General features: G+C 45.2%; 1 protein-coding gene across 1 annotated transcript in view; it reads right to left on the bottom strand.

The window, feature by feature from the left end:
- Positions 1-16,092, bottom strand: part of SYT6 (synaptotagmin 6) — a 591,815-nt gene extending 575,723 nt beyond the window's left edge. The window contains exon 1 of the mRNA XM_044288510.1: positions 16,070-16,092. Within this exon, the coding sequence (XP_044144445.1) occupies positions 16,070-16,092 (23 nt within the window). The remainder of the gene's footprint in view (positions 1-16,069) is intronic.
- Positions 16,093-25,252: the final 9,160 nt, after the last annotated feature.

Raw genomic sequence — 25,252 nt, 5'->3', positions numbered from 1 at the left:
TCCGTGTCCGTGATCCATGTCCGTTTTTTCCTATCATTTCAATGGCAAACTTGACTTAGATTTTTCTTTCATTTTTCATGTCCGTGGATCCTCCAAAAAACAAGGAAGACACACGGACGAAAAAACGATCACGGACCTACGGACCCAGTTTTTGCGGACCTTAAAAAAAAACGTTCGTGTGCATGAGGCCTTACTCATAGGAATGAATAGAGGAACTGACTTCCAGTCCACATAGCAGGTGCTGTTGGATCCAGCGAATCTTATCTGGGGTCATGTATGGCAATGGCAGAAAGTGACAGTGGATGAAATATCATCAATAAATTAATATGTGAGTTTTTTAAACAAACAACTATATATACCACACTTACTAATGGGACTCGGGTTTGGGAGAGTTGCTTTTAAGGCATGCTCCTCTTTAAAAATGACCACAGAATGCAATGGTTAAACAGATCGATTTAATTCACAACACTATTACATATGCTTATTGGTTGCAGAATGCTATTAAAGGCACAGTATATTTGTTGGTTACAGAAACACAATGGCACTGTAACTCATAGAGATGCTGCTGTAACATCTATTTCTACCAAACGGGGAGACTGCCAGGGAAAGCGAGACAGTCGGGACAAAAACTGGACAAGAAGAACCAATGCAGCCAGAGTGGACAACTACACGCTCTAGTTCCAAACACTGACCTAATATACACATCTACCAGCATTAAAGGTCATCTGTCAGCAGATTTGTACCTATGAAACTGGCTGACCTGTTACATGTGTGCTTGGTAGCTGAAGGCATCTGTGTTGGTCCCATGTTCATATGTGCCCACCAGTGATGGTCAGTTCGCAGTGTTCGCCAACAAACACATGCGGGCTGCAATCTTTAGTAAGGTAGACTCACCCGTCTAGCGATGCACAGGTAAACCCTTACCTGTGCCTTGTGCCGGGAGCCGGTCTGAAATCCAATGCAGTCAGCGGGAGCAGGCAGTTCCGAGAACAGCCGCCGGGGGCCTTCATTGGGCTGTACTTGGAACTGCCTGTTCCCGCTGACTGCATTTGATTTCATACCGGCTCCCATGCTTACCTGTGCATCGCCAGACGGGTGAGTCTACCTTACCAAAGATGACCATCACTGGTGGCCACATTGCTGAGAAAAATGAAGTTTTAATATATGCAAATGAGCCTCATGGAGCAACGGGGGTGTTGCTGGTACTCCTAGAGCAGGCTGGCCAACCTGCGGCTCTCCAGCTGTTGTAAAACTACAACTCCCACCATGCCCTGCTGTAGGCTGATAGCTGTAGACTGTCCGGGCATGATGGGAGTTGTAGTTTTGCAACAGCTGGAGAGCCTCAGGTTGGCCATCCCTGTCCTAGAGGCTCAGCTCTCTCTGCAGCTGCCGCTCCCTCTGCACTTTTATTGACAGAGCTAGGCAGTGTAAACGTGATCACGCCTGGCTTTGAGGTCTTGCATCGTGCACTTAAGTATCCAGCACAGGAGCAGTACAGGAAAGATGCTCGCTGGCAATTCTCTTCTGTACTGTGAGTCTCTTTCCTGTACTGCACCTGTGCCAGATACTGAAGCGCACAATGCAAGAAGTCAGAGCCAGGCGTGATCACGTTTGGGCCTCATGCACACAACCGTATATATTTTGTGGTCCACAAAAAAAACGGATCCGCTAAAAATACGGATGGCGTCCATGTGTATTCCATATTTTGTGGAACAGAACAGCTGGTTCCTAATACAACAGTACTATTCTTGTCCGTAAGGCCTCATGCACATGAACGTATTTTCTTTCCGTGTCCATTCCGTTTTTTTTGTGTATACAGAAACATTCATTTCAATGGGTCCGCAAAAAAACAGAAGTTACTCCGTGTGCATTCCGTTTCCGTATGTCCGTATTTCTGTTCCTCAAAAAAATAGAACATGTCCTATTATTGTCCGCATTACGGACAAGGATAGGACTGTTTTATTAGGGGCGAGCTGTTCCGTTCCGCAAAATACGGAATGCATATGGACGTCATCCTTATTTTTTGCGGATGCGGTTTTTGCAGGCCACAAAATACATACGGTCATGTGTATGAGGCCTAATGCGGACAATAATAGGACATGTTTTTTTTGGCAGAACGTAAATACGGACATACGGAAACGGAATGCACACGGAGTAACATTCGTTTTATTTGCAGACTCATTGAAATTACTGGTTCCGTATGCGGTCCGCAAAAAAACTGAATGGACACGGAAAGAAAATACGTTTGTGTACATGAGGCCTTACACTGCCTGGATCTGTTAATAAAAGTGGAGAAGGTGCGACAATTGCAGAGAGAGCTGAACCTCTAGGTGTACCAGCAACACCCCCATTGCTCCTAGAGGCTCATTTGCATAGATTTTTTTCAGCAATGCGGGCACATAAGAACATGGGACCAACATAGATACCTTCAGATGCCAAGCACACATGCAACAGGTCAGACAGTGTCATAGGTATCAGCAGGGCATCAGATGCTGACAGATGCCCTATGAGGTGCTGAGATTTAGTGCCACAAAGTACCAGGCTACAAGGTGCAGGACCAACATGGGGCACAGTATATAACAGTATAACACAAAATGTTTGTAACATACTGTACATTACATTGCATCATTGTTAAATAAAAATAATCATTTCCTTAAAGTGGCATACACAGTGTATAATTTCAAGATGCTAGTCAAAAGATGCTCATTCCTGACTATCTGAATCTGCAATCAGGCATTTATCCAATTCTTGAGTCAGACACACACACATAATGCTGCCTGTTCCCTTGGAGAGAGACAATTTATGACAGATCTACTGTATAAAGAAAACAAACCTGAAAGCATACATATGGTTTCATTCTTATTCATCTTCTATCTTTATGTCTCTTAGAACAAAGTGTCAAATTCTGGCTGCCTTCAGCAGCCACTAGGGGGAGCTTAACAAAGACATGTATTATAAAGTTCAATGAGATTTGCTTAAGGTCTCATGCACATGACCACATGTGTTTTGCTGTCTGCAACACGAGTCCCAGTCATATACAGTACATGCCGCTATTTTTTCCATGTCTATATAAAAGTACTATACTTGTCCCCAAAACAGACAAGAATAGGACATGTTCTACTTTGGACATACCGATGCAGACAGCACATGGAGATGTAGAAGTTTTATTGTCCTGATGAAGGGGGCCTTTCGCCCCTGAAACGCGTCGACTTTGAATAAAAGATTACCGGTTTGGTAACATTATAGTACGGAGTCCTTTCTGCATCAGCACCGCACGGAACGGTCTTAATTCTTCCTTTACTACATCTTTTGTTGTCCCACTAACCGTGACTCACGGATAAGGTCACAGACCTGGGCAGCAGACGCAGACTGACCGCAAGCTGGACAGGAAAAATCCAGCAAGGCGTTCCATAGGTGTTGTGACTAGAGTTGAGCGAACACCTGGATGTTCGGGTTCGAGAAGTTCGGCCGAACATCCCGGAAATGTTCGGGTTCGGGATCCGAACCCGATCCGAACTTCGTCCCGAACCCGAACCCCATTGAAGTCAATGGGGACCCGAACTTTTCGGCACTAAAACGGCTGTAAAACAGCCCAGGAAAGGGCTAGAGGGCTGCAAAAGGCAGCAACATGTAGGTAAATCCCCTGCAAACAAATGTGGATAGGGAAATTAATTAAAATAAAAATTAAATAAATAAAAATTAACCAAAATCAATTGGAGAGAGGTTCCATAGCAGAGAATCTGGCTTCCCGTCACCCACCACTGGAACAGTCCATTCTCAGATATTTAGGCCCCGGCACCCAGGCAGAGGAGAGAGGTCCCGTAACAGAGAATCTGTCTTCATGTCAGCAGAGAATTAGTCTGCATGTCATAGCAGAGAATGAGGCTTCACGTCAGCCACCACTGCAACAGTCCATTGGCATATATTTAGGCCTAGCACACAGGCAGAGGAGAGAGGTCCCGTAACAGAGAATCTGGCTTCATGTCAGCAGAGAATCAGTCTGCATGTCATAGCAGAGAATGAGGCTTCACGTCAGCCACCACTGCAACAGTCCATTGGCATATATTTAGGCCCAGCACACACACAGGCAGAGGAGAGAGGTCCCGTAACAGAGAATCTGTCTTCATGTCAGCAGAGAATTAGTCTGCATGTCATAGCAGAGAATGAGGCTTCACGTCACCCACCACTGCAACAGTCCATTGGCATATATTTAGGCCTAGCACACAGGCAGAGCAGAGAGGTCCCGTAACAGACAATCTGGCTTCATGACAGCAGAGAATCAGTCTGCATGTCATAGCAGAGAATGAGGCTTCACGTCACCCACCACTGCAACAGTCCATTGGCATATATTTAGGCCTAGCACACAGGCAGAGCAGAGAGGTCCCGTAACAGACAATCTGGCTTCATGTCAGCAGAGAATCAGTCTGCATGTCATAGCAGAGAATGAGGCTTCACGTCACCCACCACTGCAACAGTCCATTGGCATATATTTAGGCCTAGCACACAGGCAGAGCAGAGAGGTCCCGTAACAGACGATCTGGCTTCATGTCAGCAGAGAATCAGTCTGCATGTCATAGCAGAGAATCAGGCTTCACGTCAGCCACCACTGCAACAGTCCATTGTCATAAATTTAGGCCCAGCACCCAGGCAGAGGAGAGAGGTCCCGTAACAGACAATCTGGCTTCATGTCAGCAGAGAATTAGTCTGCATGTCATAGCAGAGAATCAGGCTTCATGTCAGCCACCACTGCAACAGTCCATTGGCATATATTTAGGCCTAGCACACAGGCAGAGGAGAGGTTCATTCAACTTTGGGTAGCATCGCAATATAATGGTAAAATGAAAATAAAAATAGGATTGAATGAGGAAGTGCCCTGGAGTCCAATAATATATGGTTATGGGGAGGTAGTTAATGTCTAATCTGGACAAGGGACGGACAGGTCCTGTGGGATCCATGCCTGGTTCATTTTTATGAACGTCAGCTTGTCCACATTGGCTGTAGACAGGCGGCTGCGTTTGTCTGTAATGACGCCCCCTGCCGTGCTGAATACACGTTCAGACAAAACGCTGGCTGCCGGGCAGGCCAGCACCTCCAAGGCATAAAAGGCTAGCTCTGGCCACGTGGACAATTTAGAGACCCAGAAGTTGAATGGGGCCGAACCATCAGTCAGTACGTGGAGGGGTGTGCACACGTACTGTTCCACCATGTTAGTGAAATGTTGCCTCCTGCTAACACGTTGCGTATCAGGTGGTGGTGCAGTTAGCTGTGGCGTGTTGACAAAAGTTTTCCACATCTCTGCCATGCTAACCCTGCCCTCAGAGGAGCTGGCCGTGACACAGCTGCCTTGGCGACCTCTTGCTCCTCCTCTGCCTTGGCCTTGGGCTTCCACTTGTTCCCCTGTGACATTTGGGAATGCTCTCAGTAGCGCGTCTACCAACGTGCGCTTGTACTCGCGCATCTTCCTATCACGCTCCAGTGCAGGAAGTAAGGTGGGCACATTGTCTTTGTAGCGTGGATCCAGCAGGGTGGCAACCCAGTAGTCCGCACAGGTTAAAATGTGGGCAACTCTGCTGTCGTTGCGCAGGCACTGCAGCATGTAGTCGCTCATGTGTGCCAGGCTGCCCAGGGGTAAGGACAAGCTGTCCTCTGTGGGAGGCGTATCGTCATCGTCCTGCCTTTCCCCCCAGCCACGCACCAGTGATGGACCCGAGCTGCGTTGGGTGCCACCCCGCTGTGACCATGCTTCATCCTCATCCTCCTCCACCTCCTCCTCATCCTCGTCCTCCTCGTCCTCCAGTAGTGGGCCCTGGCTGGCCACATTTGTACCTGGCCTCTGCTGTTGCAAAAAACCTCCCTCTGAGTCACTTCGAAGAGACTGGCCTGAAAGTGCTAAAAATGACCCCTCTTCCTCATCCTCCTCCTCCTCCTCCTGGGCCACCTCCTGTTCCATCATCGCCCTAAGTGTTTTCTCAAGGAGACATAGAAGTGGTATTGTAACGCTGATAACGGTGTCATCGCCACTGGCCATGTTGGTGGAGTACTCGAAACAGCGCAACAGGGCACACAGGTCTCGCATGGAGGCCCAGTCATTGGTGGTGAAGTGGTGCTGTTCTGTAGTGCGACTGACCCGTGCGTGCTGCAGCTGAAACTCCACTATGGCCTGCTGCTGCTCGCACAGTCTGTCCAGCATGTGCAAGGTGGAGTTCCACCTGGTGGGCACGTCGCATATGAGGCGGTGAGCGGGAAGGCCGAAGTTACGCTGTAGCGCAGACAGGCGAGCAGCGGCAGGATGTGAACGCCGGAAGCGCGAACAGACGGCCCGCACTTTATGCAGCAGCTCTGACATGTCGGGGTAGTTGTGAATGAACTTCTGCACCACCAAATTCAGCACATGCGCCAAGCAAGGGATGTGCGTCAAATTGGCTAGTCCCAGAGCTGCAACGAGATTTCGCCCATTATCACACACCACCAGGCCGGGCTTGAGGCTCACCGGCAGCAACCACTCGTCGGTCTGTTGTTCAATACCCCGCCACAACTCCTGTGCGGTGTGGGGCCTGTCCCCCAAACATATGAGTTTCAGAATGGCCTGCTGACGTTTACCCCGGGCTGTGCTGAAGTTGGTGGTGAAGGTGTGTGGCTGACTGGATGAGCAGGTGGAAGAAGAGGAGGAGGAAGCCGAGAAGGAGGAGGTGGCAACAGGAGGCAAAGAATGTTGCCCTGCGATCCTTGGCGGCGGCAGGACGTGCGCCAAACAGCTCTCCGCCTGGGGCCCAGCTGCCACTACATTTACCCAGTGTGCAGTTAGGGAGATATAGCGTCCCTGGCCGTGCTTACTGGTCCACGTATCTGTGGTTAGGTGGACCTTGCTACAGATGGCGTTGCGCAGTGCACACTTGATTTTATCGGATACTTGGTTGTGCAGGGAAGGCACGGCTCTCTTGGAGAAGTAGTGCCGGCTGGGAACAACATACTGTGGGACAGCAAGCGACATGAGCTGTTTGAAGCTGTCTGTGTCCACCAGCCTAAATGACAGCATTTCATAGGCCAGTAGTTTAGAAATGCTGGCATTCAGGGCCAGGGATCGAGGGTGGCTAGGTGGGAATTTACGCTTTCTATCAAATGTTTGTGAGATGGAGAGCTGAACGCTGGCGTGTGACATGGTTGAGACGCTTGGTGACGGAGGTGGTGGTGGTGGTACATCCCCTGTTTGCTGGGCGGCAGGTGCCAACGTTCCTCCAGAGGCGGAGGAAGAGGCCGAGGCGGCAGCAGCAGAATAGGCCGAGGCGGCAGCAGCAGAAGAGGTAGCAGGGGGAGCCTGAGTGACTTCCTTGGTTTTAAGGTGTTTACTCCACTGCAGTTCATGCTTTGCATGCAGGTGCCTGGTCATGCAGGTTGTGCTCAGGTTCAGAACGTTAATGCCTCGCTTCAGGCTCTGATGGCACAGCGTGCAAACCACTCGGGTCTTGTCGTCAGCACATTGTTTGAAGAAGTGCCATGCCAGGGAACTCCTTGAAGCTGCCTTTGGGGTGCTCGGTCCCAGATGGCGGCGGTCAGTAGCAGGCGGAGTCTCTTGGCGGCGGGTGTTCTGCTTTTGCCCACTGCTCCCTCTTTTGCTACGCTGTTGGCTCGGTCTCACCACTGCCTCTTCCTCCGAACTGTGAAAGTCAGTGGCACGACCTTCATTCCATGTGGGGTCTAGGACCTCATCGTCCCCTGCATCGTCTTCCACCCAGTCTTGATCCCTGACCTCCTGTTCAGTCTGCACACTGCAGAAAGACGCAGCAGTTGGCACCTGTGTTTCGTCATCATCAGAGACATGCTGAGGTGGTATTCCCATGTCCTCATCATCAGGAAACATAAGTGGTTGTGCGTCAGTGCATTCTATGTCTTTCACCGCTGGGGAAGGGCTAGGTGGATGCCCTTGGGAAACCCTGCCAGCGGAGTCTTCAAACAGCATAAGAGACTGCTGCATAACTTGAGGCTGAGACAGTTTCCCTGGTATGCATGGGGGTGATGTGACAGACTGATGGGGTTGGTTTTCAGGCGCCATCTGTGCGCTTTCTGCAGAAGACTGGGTGGGAGATAATGTGAACGTGCTGGATCCACTGTCGGCCACCCAATTGACTAATGCCAGTACCTGCTCAGGCCTTACCATCCTTAGAACGGCATTGGGCCCCACCATATATCGCTGTAAATTCTGGCGGCTACTGGGACCTGAGGTAGTTGGTACACTAGGACGTGTGGATGTGGCAGAACGGCCACGTCCTCTCCCAGCACCAGAGGGTCCACTAACACCACCACGACCATGTCCACGTCCGCGTCCCTTACTAGATGTTTTTCTCATTGTTATGGTTCACCACAACAACAAATATATTATTTGGCCCAATGTATTGTATTCAAATTCAGCGGGATATAAATTTGAGGCCTAGTATTTAGGCGCTGGGTGACCGGTATGGATTTAGTGACAGAATTAGACTTGGAAATGCACAGAAGCGTGTGTGTGAAGTTATTCTGAATGACCCAATGTGCACCTTGAATATTATATACCCTTTTTGGGATAGATTTCAAATAGCTCTGATATAGCAGGAACCACTAAATTATGAAATTGCTAAATTGGGAATTGTACTTCAACCCAGAACAAAAAATGTGCTTTGACGGGCACTAAATAACTTTCCCAGCTACAACAGTACAGCGGTAACGAGAGATTTAGAGGGATTTAAATTTGAGGCCTAGTATTTAGGCGCTGGGTGACAGGTATGGGTTTAGTGACAGAATTAGACTTGGAAATACACAGTAGCGGGTGTGTGTGAAGTTATTCTGAATGACCCAATGTGCACCTTCAATATTATATACCCTTTTTGGGATAGATTTCAAATAGCTCTGATATAGCAGGAACCACTAAATTATGAAATTGCTAAATTGGGAATTGTACTTCAACCCAGAACAAAAAATGTGCTTTGACGGACACTAAATATCTTGCCCAGCAACAACAGTACAGTGGTGGGTAACGAGAGATTTAGAGGGATTTAAATTTGAGGCCTAGTATTTAGGCGCTGGGTCACCGGTATGGATTTAGTGACAGAATTAGACTTGGAAATGCACAGAAGCGTGTGTGTGAAGTTATTCTGAATGACCCTATGTGCACCTTCAATATTATATACCCTTTTAGGGATAGATTTCAAATAGCTCTGATATAGCAGAAACCACTAAATTATGAAATTGCTAAATTGGGAATTGTACTTCAACCCAGAACAAAAAATGTGCTTTGACGGACACTAAATATCTTGCCCAGCAACAACAGTACAGCGGTGGGTAACGAGAGATTTAGAGGGATTTAAATTTGAGGCCTAGTATTTAGGCGCTGGGTCACCGGTATGGATTTAGTGACAGAATTAGACTTGGAAATGCACAGAAGCGTGTGTGTGAAGTTATTCTGAATGACCCTATGTGCACCTTCAATATTATATACCCTTTTAGGGATAGATTTCAAATAGCTCTGATATAGCAGAAACCACTAAATTATGAAATTGCTAAATTGGGAATTGTACTTCAACCCAGAACAAAAAATGTGCTTTGACGGACACTAAATATCTTGCCCAGCAACAACAGTACAGCGGTGGGTAACGAGAGATTTAGAGGGATTTAAATTTGAGGCCTAGTATTTAGGCGCTGGGTGACAGGTATGGGTTTAGTGACAGAATTAGACTTGGAAATACACAGTAGCGGGTGTGTGTGAAGTTATTCTGAATGACCCAATGTGCACCTTCAATATTATATACCCTTTTTGGGATAGATTTCAAATAGCTCTGATATAGCAGGAACCACTAAATTATGAAATTGCTAAATTGGGAATTGTACTTCAACCCAGAACAAAAAATGTGCTTTGACGGACACTAAATATCTTGCCCAGCAACAACAGTACAGTGGTGGGTAACGAGAGATTTAGAGGGATTTAAATTTGAGGCCTAGTATTTAGGCGCTGGGTGACCGGTATGGATTTAGTGACAGAATTAGACTTGGAAATGCACAGAAGCGTGTGTGTGAAGTTATTCTGAATGACCCTATGTGCACCTTCAATATTATATACCCTTTTAGGGATAGATTTCAAATAGCTCTGATATAGCAGAAACCACTAAATTATGAAATTGCTAAATTGGGAATTGTACTTCAACCCAGAACAAAAAATGTGCTTTGACGGACACTAAATATCTTGCCCAGCAACAACAGTACAGCGGTGGGTAACGAGAGATTTAGAGGGATTTAAATTTGAGGCCTAGTATTTAGGCGCTGGGTCACCGGTATGGATTTAGTGACAGAATTAGACTTGGAAATGCACAGAAGCGTGTGTGTGAAGTTATTCTGAATGACCCTATGTGCACCTTCAATATTATATACCCTTTTAGGGATAGATTTCAAATAGCTCTGATATAGCAGAAACCACTAAATTATGAAATTGCTAAATTGGGAATTGTACTTCAACCCAGAACAAAAAATGTGCTTTGACGGACACTAAATATCTTGCCCAGCAACAACAGTACAGTGGTGGGTAACGAGAGATTTAGAGGGATTTAAATTTGAGGCCTAGTATTTAGGCGCTGGGTCACCGGTATGGATTTAGTGACAGAATTAGACTTGGAAATGCACAGAAGCGTGTGTGTGAAGTTATTCTGAATGACCCTATGTGCACCTTCAATATTATATACCCTTTTAGGGATAGATTTCAAATAGCTCTGATATAGCAGAAACCACTAAATTATGAAATTGCTAAATTGGGAATTGTACTTCAACCCAGAACAAAAAATGTGCTTTGACGGACACTAAATATCTTGCCCAGCAACAACAGTACAGCGGTGGGTAACGAGAGATTTAGAGGGATTTAAATTTGAGGCCTAGTATTTAGGCGCTGGGTGACAGGTATGGGTTTAGTGACAGAATTAGACTTGGAAATACACAGTAGCGGGTGTGTGTGAAGTTATTCTGAATGACCCAATGTGCACCTTCAATATTATATACCCTTTTTGGGATAGATTTCAAATAGCTCTGATATAGCAGGAACCACTAAATTATGAAATTGCTAAATTGGGAATTGTATTTCAACCCAGAACAAGAAATGTGCTTGAACGGACACTAAATAACTCGCCCAGCTACAGCACTAGGGACAGATTTAGCTGGATATAAATTTGAGGCCTAGTATTTAGGCGCTGGGTGACCGGTATGGATTTAGTGACAGAATTAGACTGGGATATGGCCAAAAAATGAACAGACTATTGCTGGTTAAATGCACTTGGTGTGACAGCTTCACCCTGATGTAGGCTTTAGCCAAAAAACAACCACACCATTGAGGGTTAAATGCACTTGGTCGCAGCTTGTGCTGGCGCACCACAAGACACAAAATGGCCGCCGATCACCCCAGAAAAATGAGACTGACAAACGGTCTGTGCAGCCTAAAAACAGTGAGCAATTGAGGATCAGCAGCTCAATGATCCACAGCTGCAGATCGATCAGTTAATCAAGTCCTTTGGAGGAGTTAATCTGCCTAATCTCGCCCTACTGTCGCAGCCGCAACCTCTCCCTACGCTAATCAGAGCAGAGTGACGGGCGGCGCTATGTGACTCCAGCTTAAATAGAGGCTGGGTCACATGGTGCTCTGGCCAATCACAGCCATGCCAATAGTAGGCATGGCTGTGATGGCCTCTTGGGGCAAGTAGTATGACGCTTGTTGATTGGCTGCTTTGCAGCCTTTCAAAAAGCGCCAAGAAAGCGTCACAAAAGCGCGAAGAAAGCGACGAACACCGAACCCGAACCCGGACTTTTACGAAAATGTCCGGGTTCGGGTCCGTGTCACGGACACCCCAAAATTCGGTACGAACCCGAACTATACAGTTCGAGTTCGCTCATCCCTAGTTGTGACTCATCACAACCTCATCTGGTAAGCAAAATCAGTGTATTTATATTTTCTACATTTGTAAGGTTCTACACACGAGGCGCTACCTCCTTTCCCCTTTTTCTCTTCTTTTATAAAAAGATAACCTGACATACACATAAAGTCAGCTGGATTCAGAAGGACCAGTTTAAAAGAGTATGATGGATGAGTGCATTCTTCACTTATCCTTCAAAAATGGAGGCCTTGATGCTAAACAGAAGGTCTTCAATGGACTTCCCCTAGTGGGCAATGCAGCAGACAGAATTTGGAGCTTAGTTTTAAAGAAATAGAGCTATGCAGGTGTTTTGTAAAGTTCATCAGCACTGAATTTTGGATCCAATTAGGTCTATTTATAAAATGAATGAATGATAGTTATGCAATAATAGTGGTGAACTGGAACTGTCTAGTAGATTTCATGTCTGATAACGGGGAGAATGGAGGCCAAAAATAAGGAGTTGTAAAGTGATACTGCAGCAAGCACCCGAGGAGCCATAATTAGTATTGAGAGCGAATATTCAAATTGCTAATTTTAATCGCGAATATCGCCACTTTGAGAATTCGCGAATATTTAGAATATAGTGCTATATATTCATATTCGCAAATAGTGTTGAATATTCTAATCGCAAATTTATCGCAAATAAATTACATTGCCGATTTTTCGCAATCTAGTAAACATGACTGGAGATCACGAATTCTCGAACTTGCAAATTTATGGCGAATATTCGGCCAAAAATTCGACAATAATATGAATATTGCCTATGCCGCTCATCACTAGCCCTAACAGAGGATGGGAGTGGTGATGTGATCATGGTTTCACGGTGTAATGCCTAAAGTAGTTGCTCCCTGGTAATTGGTGCAGTGAAATGGTGGTTTAACGAATCAGGCCAGAAGTAAAATAAAAAAAAATCACTCTACTCAGTGCAAACGTTAATTTGTAGTATATCCAGTATTAGTTTGGACAAAGTGAAATTTCTGCCCCCAGATAATGTGGTGGATGGCAAATATAATAGTTAATGGCACCTCTGATGTGCTATCTTGCTGATGACTCTTTCTTGAACTTCTGGCTAACAGCTCTAACCAGGCACTTGTGGGTATAGGTGTCCACTATGTAATGAAGGCTTTAGGTTGGTCTGGCCTGGATGTAACCTAGGTAATGGGTATCGTAGTCCCTCACCTGCAGCAGGGGCTGTAAAACTGTGGCTTGCTGGTCACTCTGCTGACTATAAATGCTGTAGCTTTTAGAAATACTTTATCTTGGATTTTCTTGCAGTCGTTCTGGAGTAGTGGTCCCACAGGAGAATTGAATCAAGACTGGTCCCTAAGATTATTGGATGTGTTTCCTTTCTCCTCACTGTCCTAGATAAAATAACTCCCCCTGGCAGGAAGCATGACAACCCACTTCTACTAAGAGCTAATGAACAGCATGGCTAACCATCCACACCACATTTGCTGATATACATTACAGGTCTGAAGTACTGCAATAGTAACACAACCATGAAGAGCTTATTTCTTCTTGTCCCTCCACCTAAACTTGAATGTATCATATCAGTCGGCCTTTTTGTTAAAGGGGGTTGTCTTACCATAGACATCCTACTAAAATATGCAGTGACTACTACAGGAAAGAGAAGGTATTATAAAGTTGTCATTCAAAAGAATGTTCATCTATAGAGATGGCCTTGCGGTTCGCCCGGTGGTCGATTCGCCGAACATGCAAACATATGGAGATATTCGCTCCCGCCATATTCTTTTACATTGTGAAGAACTTTGACCCATGACGCATCCATCAGGAGGTACAGGACACCCAATTGAGATGTTTCAGCACATGGACACACCCCCTACTTTATAAATAAACCTGATCTGGCCGCCATTTTACACTAAGTGTTTTGCCAGTGTAGGGAGAGGTTGTTGTGTGGAGCAGGGACAGGCTGTTAGGGACACCAAACGCTAGCTAATAGGGCCACAAAATTCCTTTTAAGGACTGGTATAGGTGTGCTATCGATAGGTATAATACATAGAGGGGTGTAATATACTTTTATAATAAGTCAAAAACACATAGATCTATATAGTGATCACCTGGAAGTCAGGGGCCTAGGGGCTAGGGGCTTACTAGGGCAATTTTTATATAGGGTAAGGTTCCGGACAGGGTCGCTCTTATCAGGGCGGGTGGTCTGTGGTTAGGCTATCAGGGCCAGAATAGCACCCCCCTGTAGGGCAATATCAGGGACAGTTCTTTGCCCACCCTTTCCTTCAATACCACATCATCATCTAGCCCAGGGATAGATGTTTTTTGCTTTCCCTCCGGGATTCATGGATGTGCACTGGAACCCCCGGATTGTGGTAGGACATATGGTTTCTGATTTGTTGCTGCCGAGCACCTGATTTAGTGCCGCCGAGCACTTGTTATTGCCTACCACATCTATGCTTTTTGCTTAACTTATTTAACTTTATTTTCATTTTGAGGGATATCTTTTCCATTCACACGTCCGCAAAATAGGTCTGCATCCGTTCCACAATTTTGCGGAACGGGTGCAGCCCCATTCATTTTCAATGGGGCTGGTATGTGCTGTCCGCATGCGCATTTGCAGATCCGCACTTCCGCATCCGTGCTTCCGTTTTCGCCCAAAAAATATGTCCTATTGCCTTCCTTGTACAATGTTATAATATACTTTCTATGTTAGAAAGTATATTATAGTGCATTTGTATTGTGCGGCAGTTGTGTGCGTTTCTGCTGAGATACTGCAGGTATATAGAGGGACAAGCGTTATTGGAACAAATAATTTCTACTGGTGTGATATACCAGTCGTCCCCCCAAAAAAACTGATTGAAGCAGGGTGCTATATACCAATATACTTTCTTTATAGTGCATTTGGGTACTGTATAGTGCATTTGCGCATGCGCTTAAGCGAAAAATTATTTTACTGATATTTTGCATTGGAAAAAATTATGAATGGAGATCGCAAATTCGAATAATACATCTGGTATGTCACTGTCCATGTTGTGGGACTATTTGTGCACTTCTAGTAATTATTTCTTGGCTGCAAATATGAGCTGAAGGTTTTTCAGGTTCGCCTGCCATTAAAATGAATGGGACCCGCCGCAAACTTGCGCTTCGCGAACATTTGATCGTGTTTGTGTGACCGCGTTCGTGAACCGTCCCGGCAGATGTTCGTCTATCATTATTCATCTATGTAACACATTGATAGACCAGGTCCACCAGAACACTAGTATTTCCCTTTATCTGGGGAGAGGGCTCTCTAATGACCATATACTCTAATAAGGCATTTAGAAAAAAAAAGTTGTTTAAATTAGACAACTCATTTAGTGACTGAGGTGCATAAATGAGAACCATTCTTTATATCAAGGTCTCCAATTGTATTTCAGTGCATCTCCATTAGACCATCTCTATGGCCTCATGTACATAGATGTATCAGATTTTGTATCATCAATAGAAAGGGCTATTTCCGTATATAAATATGGACAGGACTAGGACCCGTCCTGAGATTTGTGGATTGGGCACATGGATCCCTTAAGGATAGCGCACTGAAGAAAAATATTGTCATGGACACGATTCTTAAGTATATAATCCTCCTAATGTACTCATATATGTGGGCAGAAAATGCATCCTTCATTGCTGTAATGCTCCCTCATTATGTGATTCAATATGTGATTCTTACGTCCAGACTGCCAGCTAACCTAACTTTTACCTCAATAAAAAATGGATAACATAAAAACCCATAGTCCTAAGGACATGCAATTCCAGACAGAATACAATCGGTAAGTAGGATTTGAAGGGGCTGCACATATTTGGTGATGACACAAATGAAAGCAAACACTGACTCATGATTAATAGATGATGTGCTGCACTGTTGCATAACCCGCATCTCTACTAGCTTACATTAGAAATGTCTAAGAAACAAATATCATGCTAACAATTTCAGTTTACCTTTCCCCCAAAAAAATGTATCCTGAAGTTATGTGACATAAACCATTATTTGCAACCTCCTAACCATTCACAGTTGACCATTCCTAAAGGAACTGGTCCATCTCAGACATAATCTCCACCATCCATCATTCTTCTTTAGTAACACTTGAAGCAGTTCTCAATAAGAAGACTTCGGAATGAAGTCATGATGGCCGGTCACTTACCCTCCATAAGGAATCCCAGTCATATTTCCATCTCCAGCCCAGGGAAAGAAAGAAAGCTTAGCAATAGGCAGTAACAAAAAGCTTCTGAGGGAGTTAAATCTGCTACAGTAAGCTTAAATAAAGCAGAACACGTGGCCTCAGAGTTTACTGCCTGCATTCAAAGGCAGATGTTTCTATTAAAACACTGGGCTACTTCGCTCCACACGGTAATGGCTTTGGCTAGTGCTACTGTACAGAAATCATCTCCCTTAAAGGGAAAATAAACCATATCTGTAAACAGGGTGCAGTTATGATACCGTTTCCAACATATACTGTGTATTCAGTAAAATACAATTTTTAGGACTGCTTTTTCTTAGCAACATGCTAGCACTGATTGCTATGATAACATATAGCTCAGCCTCAAACCATAAAGAACTAGAAAGGATATCTACATCCACCGAAGGGAGCGTTCATCATGCCCTACATCAGTGATGGCTAACCTCCGGCACTCCAGCTGTGGTAAAACTACAACTCCCAAGATGCCCCCCTTGCTTGGCTGCTCTCAGAACTCAGATGCCAAGGTTAGCCATCATGCCCTACACATGATGCTCATGACTGACAAACTGATGGTTCAACGCCATTGGAATAATCAAAACCTGCCTTGAAAATAAACCTATATTATTGTTAAACACTCCTTAGTCACAATCTTATGTAATTGTGTATTGGTGGGGGTTTGAATATGACATTTTTTGTGTGTGTTTATTAACATAAAAGTAAAGTAGAGTAAAAAAACTAATTCAGGTTAGGCTTGGTTCACATCACCATTCAGCCTTCCCATTCTCCTGCTCCGTTTAGGAGCAGGAGAACGGAAAGAACAGAGAAGGCACATAACTGACGCCAAACGGAGCTCATCTTCTGAGCGAAAACATAACGGACCCCATTATAGTTTAGGGGGCCTAAGGGCTCAGTTTAGCTCAGTTTGGCGTCAGTTATGTGCCTTCTCTGTCCTTTCCGTTCTTCTGCTCCTAAACAGAGCAGGAGAACGGGAAGGCTGAACGGTGATGTGAACGAAGCCTAAGTGAGTTCTGCTTCCACTCCGCTACTCCTTTGTCCTCTAATGTCTGACTTCCCCTCCATGTGATATGAATCATCATATCCCTTCCCAATCAAGCCCCTCCTATGCTGGCATAGCAGTAAGACTCTGTTCACAAAGACATGGAACTGTGGAATATTTCTTCAGCTATGATGGCTAATAATACTTTAAGCATCTTTGCTACCTGTGATATCACAATTCAGTGCATGGCATGTAACTGAATGGTATGACCTAAATCTAAAGGTGACTATAGCATTTTAGGTCATTCAATTTTTTTGTCCTTTTTTTTGCTCTAAATTCACAAAACCAGCTGTTAAATAATTACAAGTATACAGGGAAACACAGTGAATTATGTAGTTATGGATGTATCAATGGTTATCTTTTTGTTAAATGGTTCCTGGGATTACTATGATGTTTAACAGATATGCTCATATAATTGCTTACCTTACGTACATATTACCGTGCTTTTTTTTTTTTTCCAGTTTTGACTCTCCTAAATCATTTTCACCATGTAAACTGATCACTCTGGTTTCTGTACTGTCACGAGGGTATCGAGAACCACGCCTGACTCCGTTATACCCGGGGTCAGGAAGTCGCAGCGGTTGGCTGCATGCTCTATTTAAGATAGGGCTGTTTTCCTTATGGTAGCTTTCTGGGTTTGCTTTGCAAACCCTTTTGGCTCACTCAGGGATCCGTAGCTCCTTCTCCTCAGCTGTTCCTTGTCCAGCACTCCCAAACCTCCTTGGTTGCCAGAGATAGAGCTTCCTGCCTGGACATCTATCCTGACCCACTGGAGCTGTGTTGCTGCGTTCTCTGACTGTTGATTCAGAACGCTACCCTCCGGATCCCTGTTGGACCTTTGTGGACAGTTGTTGTCGTCCACCTGGGTGTTTGTGTTTGTCTGTGTTTGTCTGTCCTCTCCCTGGTGTTTCCCTTTAGTGCAGTGGTGAGGACTAGCGATCCCACCGGCCCGTTCACTATCTAGGGTTCATTTCAGGGAAAGCCAGGGTTTAGGCACGTGATCGCCGCACGGGTGAGGAACCCGTCTAGGGACGTCAGGGCAGTCAGGTGCCAGCCGCAAGGTGAGTTAGGGGTCACCACCTTTCCCTCTCCCTTAGGCAGGGCTTTCCCTGTTTTCCTCCCTGTGCGTGACACCGGTCATTACATGTACATCCTGTATGTAGCACTTCCTGTTGCTGTATCCAACCAAACCCACAATGCACTTCTTCATTCTCTGCCACAGCTCCAGCACTGCCCCTAACAATGCCCAGCCAGGTTATAGCTCCTCCCACCAATCCAGTTACATAAAGACTCCCCTATCACTGCCTCTATTGCTGCTTTGACGCACCCATGGAAATGACATCACAGAAAATAAGAAATACCCAAGGGGTTTTACACTGTTTAAACTGATGATCTATCCTCTGGATAGATGATCAGCATCTGATCGGCGGGGGTCCGACACCCGGGACCCCGCCTATCAGCTGTTTGAGAAGGCAGCGGCGCTCCTGCAGCACCGCGACCTTCTCACTGTTTACCGCTGGCCCAGTGACGTCATGACTAGTATCAACTGGCCTGGGCGGGGCTAAGCTCCGTTCACTTGAATCCAGCTTAGCCCAGGCCAGTGATACTAGTCATGACGTCACTGGGCCAGCGGTAAACAGTGAGAATATCGTGGCACTGCTGGAGCGCCGCTGCTGGAGCGTCGCTGCCTTCTCAAACAGCTGATCGGTGGGGTTCCGGTGTCGGAACCCTGCCGATCAGAAGCTGATGCTCTATCCAGAGGATAGATCATCAGTTTAAACAAAGTGCACAAGCCCTTTAAGGACTCCAATTTCTTATAATGCAAATTTAATGCAATATCACAACATGCTAGCAAATCCCTTGACAGGCCGGAATACACAACACAACCACTGGGTGATCACATATATACCATAAACATCTCCCAATAGAATATTTCCAAATTATATATGTATTTTTTAAAAGCTGCTCATCTTTAGTGATGAGCTGCAGGGGCAATATTTGAATTCGCGATATTTTGAGAATATTTGGGCCAATATTTCGTAATATATTAGCTAATTCGAGAATTTGCGATTATTTTCTTGATTGCGAAAATCAGCAATATAATATGCCTGTATTGCGCGTGCAATACAGGCGTGGGCACTGTTGCAACATTTTTTCAAGCTGCTAGAAGTTTCCTGAGAGTGGAGAAAATGGTTGGCACGAAAGAAAATTACAATAGCTTGATTTTTACACAATATGTGCAACTTCACATTATAGCAGGTCTGACTACATATTACTGATTGGTGCATTAAGTATTGTTGTGAACTTGTGACAGCACAGCACTATGTCTGTAGCATGTATGTATGGACAGCAGAACCTATCACACTACCTAACACCCTGCACTAGAACCAGCTGCACTATATCACGATCTAACGTACACCGACTATCTCCCACTAACTATCTGTATATATATATATATATATATATATATATATATATATATATAAACTAACTATCTAATGCAATGACACAGCAAAGCACAGAGCACAGCAATGACACTGCTGTCTCTCTCAGAACTCTATTAAACTACTAGTGATGAGCGGCAGGGGTCATATTCGAATTTGCAATATTTCGCAAATATTTTGTAGAATATTCATCGAATATTCGTGAATTCAAATATTCGTTATATTCTACTTTTTTTTTTTACTTGAAAAATCGGCAAGGTAATAATCGCGTAATATGCAAATATTATGCGATCAATACAGGCGTGGGTCAAAAACGAATATATATCGTATAGAATATAGTGCTATATATTAGTTTTTTAGAATATTCATCATTTTTTCCATCTGAAGTTATGATTCCTCCCTGCTTAAGTTGCTTGACAACTTAATTATATATATATATAAATATATTGTAGGGGATTAGCTCTTTTCCAGGGGTTGCAAACACACACTTCTTCACAGAAACCAGGATTTAGGGGCCAAACTGTGCTTTATTGTGGCACACAGCATAAAGCAAAAACACACAAAGCCAAAATAAAATACCTTGCCCGTCTAGGCCCTAACTAAACACATAGGTTTCCCTGACTCACCTAAAGCGTAGCACAGTTCACACCCGGGATGTGATGCGGCTTTCCCAGCCCAACCTTCAGCAGCCTCCAGGCTGCTCCCACACCAGTGTCTCTTGGGGAATCGTGGTCTCTCAGCCCTCCCGGCTCAGACCACACAGAGCCACTCCAGGCCTCTGTCTGCACACTCTCCAGAGTGAGACACACCCAAGAACAAGTAGCAGGATTAAATAGGATCCCTGGACATGAGCATGCCCTAAGTCCCGGACCGGAGCCTGGGGAAAACACTTCAATGTTCACATTTCTACAATATATATATATATATATATATATATATGGTCATGGCTACGGCCAAGAGATATCCAAAGAACCCTAGGGAGAAAACAACGGGAACAACCTAACCCAGCTAGGCGTGTCTTAGCCGACCTGACTAAATGGCTTGTTGTGTGCCCTAAGCCATGATCGTGGGTAGGCCTATAAGTGGGCATACCCTGTGGAAATGAGAAGATAAGGGAGGGAGGGTAAGGCACCTGAAAACACACGCCTTCGAGTGAGGGTGTGGCTCGTATATGAAGAGCCTCCACTCCTCCCACAAATGCAGGCTGACTAATCAGCCTTACCAACTTGTGGTCATGGCTATGGCCAAGAGATATCCGAAGAACCCTAGTGAGAAAACAACGGGAACAACCTAACCCAGCTAGGCGTGTCTTAGCTGACCTGACTAAATGGCTTGTTGTGTGCCCTAAGCCATGATCGGCCTATAAGTAGGCAAAAACCAAGCCAAGTAGGGTAGAAAAGGAATTTGAATGGCATGTACAAACTAATCCTCAAGCCAACTGCAAGGCGTCCGCAATCTAGAGCGAAAATTCGGGGTATGTGAGGCAAGACCAGTAGGAAACCTACAACCCATTTTGTGGATGACAAGGCCAGATACATGATGCTCAATATTGCGGATACTGCCCCAAAGCGGAATGGAGGACCGGGAATACGATGTGAAATGGATCATAAAAACCAACTGAAACTTGTAAAGTTTGGTTCTAGTGCGAGTACTGGCAATGCCCTAGCGTCCGGAGATCGTGGGACCGAAACCTAACTGCCTAGACTATGCAGGAATGAGGGCCAAAATGAACCATGTAGATAGGAAGAGAATCCTTGAATAGTTCCCCAGCTATCCGCGCGTTGTTCTACTGTGCGCCCCTGAGAATTGTTTTTATGCTTGAAACGTGAAGACCGACCTACTATCTGAATCTTCTACCGTGAGGAAATGCTTGTCCAAAATCAGATTCAACGTGGTTGTAGGGAGTTGGAGGTTAGTGCGGCAAGAAGCTATGAATCCATAATATACAAGATTCTTTCTATGCCCTCCCATGAGTGAGGGAATGCAATGCAATGAAGCTACTGGCGAAAATGAATTCCTGGTTGTGGTAAAAAGGCAAAGACTTTGCGCAGGGACCTGGTTGACAAGATGTGATCGACTACGATCAGAGACTGAAATGCTAGAGGGAATTGCCCTACTTGTTCTTCCTCTGGCAGGACCTGAACGAAAGCATGAACAATTAATGAAAGACAAAATATCTGCGTAAGACATGACAATTATGCTGTAGGGCGAACCGGACCAGTTTGCGGTCAAAACATAAAGTGAGCGATTAACATGGATTATTAGGAAATTAGGGAAGCAGGTATGTATGCGATACATAGGGGCAAAATCAGCCTAGATGCACAGATGGACAACCAACCAGACAATCAGCCCAGCAGGACTAAAAACAGTCGTCGGGCCCCCGAAGCCAAGGGGCCGAAGCAGTCGCCGGGCCCCCAAATCCATGGGGCTGAAGCAGTCGTCGGGCCCCCGAAGCCATGGGGCCGAAGCAGTCGTCGGGCCCCCGAAACCATGGGGCCGAAGCAGTCGGCGGGCCCCCGAATCCATGGGGCTGAAGCAGTCGTCGGGCCTCCGAAGCCATGGGGCCGAAGCAGTCGTCGGGCCCCCGAAGCCATGGGGCCGAAGCTGTCGTCGTCCCCCGAAGCCATGGTGCAGTTGAAATTAAACCATGAGCCTGACCGATGTGGCAGGCGATACCCAAGATAAACTACGTGGCCTGAATAACATGCAAGGCGAAATATCGTTAGGAACGAGACCTGACCGACGTGGAAGGTGACCCCAATAGTTCAACTGCATGACCTGAAAAGACGAAGGGAAACGTGACAGAAAATGGAGATAATAACGGACATTAACTAAAATTAATAACATAAGCTGGCAAGCAGGTAAAGAGTCATTCAAAAGCATAGCTGCACAGGTGGACAGACAACCATTGGTCAGACCCCATGAAGCCATGGGGCTGAAGAAACCACCAGGGGCCCATGGGGCCGGGCAGCCGCTGGGACGCGAACCTTAGAATTAAGGACGGCTGGGGAAAAGATTTGGGCGTAACCCAACGGGTTTAGTAAGCAACCGAGACTCGATAACCTAGAAAGACAAAGACATGGGGTAAAGCTTCTTAATGAAAAAAGGGTGAAATGAACAGCAAGTACTAATCTGTAAAATATAAATGAACAAAAGAAAACTTCTGAAAGGTGTGCCATGGAAAATAGTATCAGATGGCCGTATGACCTACCAATGTCAATGACAATTGTGAAATCCTCTAAGCCAAGAGCCACTCCAGCGAGCCCCTTATGGCGGGAGCCATGCGTGAGAGCCCCTTATGGCGGGACAAGTATCAGATGACCGAGCAAACTACGAATGACGATGCCAGTCGTGAGGTCCTATGAGCGAAGAGCCACTTGTGCGAGCCTCTTATGATTATTTTTTTATAAACTACTTATGCAGCTCCAGAATGCCTTGGGGACTCGCATAACCATGACCCCCTCCAACAGAAAACCTGGGACACTAACCAGCCTACAACCATGTCGTACCCTTAACAAAACATGGAAAAACAGTCATGGGGCCTCCGGAGCCATGAGGCCGGATCAGTCATAGGGCCCCCGAAGCCAGAGGGATGACGTTGTGGTGACGATAAGTAATTAAAACGTAAGCCGGACCTGATGGCATATGAAGCGACTTGAATGATTGGATTAGCTAGAAGGTGGCCTAAGGAATATGACTGCCAACAGGCGTTAAAAATATAGACATTAGTAATCCGAAGCACGTGCATACATAAAACATTAACCACTGCGAACCATAAACGTAAACATGAAATGCCTGGGGCATTGCAAGTTCGCTAAGAGAAGTCTTTTATAGTGACAAACAAACGAACAGCTTGTGAAAACATAGCAGGAAACTTACTGGCCCACTGACCTCCGCTGAGGAGCTGTTTGGTGAACTGGGGCAGGAGACCAATCTGAGTGAATACGAACCAGAAGTAAAAGGAGACCAGTCTGAGTGAATACGAACCAGAAGTAAAAGGAGTACAGTCTGAGTGATTATGAACCAGGATTAAACAGAAAGTAGGCCTATGGAATGTAACAGACCACCGAGGATGGGAACGTAAGCCTGAAAAGAATGCAGTTATGTTTGTCAGGAGAGAGGTACCAGAGCGGTGGGTGCAGAGTGCCCCAGTGAGATTGAGCAAAACCATGATGTAGCAATAAACAGGAGAATGCAGCTTTGAGTGGGAGCACCTGAAAACACACGCCTGTGAGTGATGCTGTGGCTCGTATATGAAGAGCCTCCGCCCCTCCCACAAATGCAGGCTGACTAATCAGCCTTACCAACATATCATGAAGGTTATCATATAATGGCTACACTGCTAGACAGTGGTTTCATCCTACTGTGCAAGATACTGCAATCCCATTAAAGTTTCATTTGCTAGAATTATTCTTAAGTAACGGTCACTTAACTTCATAGCGATATAAAATATTGCTTAAAGCATCATCAAGTGGCTCATAAGTAAATAGCCGATGCTTTATAAAGTGCCTTAAACCGTGCGGGTTTCATTTTACTGCCAAGTAGTATTTGTTATTTTAGAAATTAATTAGTACTATTTTATTAATGCAACATGTGACCATATGGGTTAATAAAAAATAGTTCTAATTATTTATACGATATTTGCCCATATATGAGAAATTATCAAATGTACGCTGGGGACATAAATCACTGATGTATGCAGATGTACAGATCCAAAGTCACCCATAGGCTCCCATGTAAAAGAAACGTATACTGAGCAAAAGGAATATAAATTGAGGGGTATGCATTTCTTTGAGGGATAGCTGTAAAGTGAAAGTGGATTCGTCCTTCCGTCTTATGGATTCCGTTATGATCAGTTATAACGCCAGTATGAGCCCACTCTAACATGTGGATTCCGGTGCAGATTTGGAGCAGAAATGCAGCCAAAAATATACGAATATCTGTGCCGAAAATCTGTCTAAACTACACTGCCATGTGTTTAATTTGATTTGTATGTTGTCTTTATGGCTGTATGACAATCCAGAAAGTTTTAAAAACCAAAAATGAAAGGTTATATGCTCTGAATTATTACTGTACAGTACAGTTTTGTTCCTATAAGTAATGTTTACCCGGCAATAGCAGTAATGTTTAATTCATATTCACTCCTCGAGTCCTCGATAAAAGTGTGAAGTTTACGGTTAGTAAGATGGCTGTTAACAGCAAAAGTGCTTTCACAGAACTCTGTGGGTATATACTGTCTATATGATATATATGATTTATTTTTATCTTTTTTTTGGGGGGGGGGGGGGTGGCGTCTTCCTATGTTGAAGTTTATACTGTCAGGTATATCAAGTATCTGGACGAGTGATTTCATATATTTTAGGAGGAACCCAATTTACCCTCAGACATAACACTTGAATGGTATGAACAGTTGTAGTTACAAGGGAGATGGCATGCATTTCAACTTTGAAGAGGATGCAGTGCTTGCAAGCGCAGGGGCCCCTTCAAACTGCTGATTGGTTGGGATCTCTGGAGTCATACCCTTGACCTATCCTGAGGATGGGTCATAAACATTATACCACTGCACAACCCAGGGGCGTAGCTAAAGGCTCATGGGCCCTGGTGCAAGAGTTCAGCTTGCCCCCCCCCCTTCACTCAGCGCTGGTG

The sequence above is a fragment of the Bufo gargarizans genome, chromosome 3 (genome assembly GCF_014858855.1).
Source record: "Bufo gargarizans isolate SCDJY-AF-19 chromosome 3, ASM1485885v1, whole genome shotgun sequence".
Taxonomy (NCBI): Eukaryota; Metazoa; Chordata; class Amphibia; order Anura; family Bufonidae; genus Bufo; species Bufo gargarizans.
The sequence above is the reverse complement of the archived record's forward strand: the minus strand, read 5'-3'. Positions and strand labels throughout refer to the sequence as shown.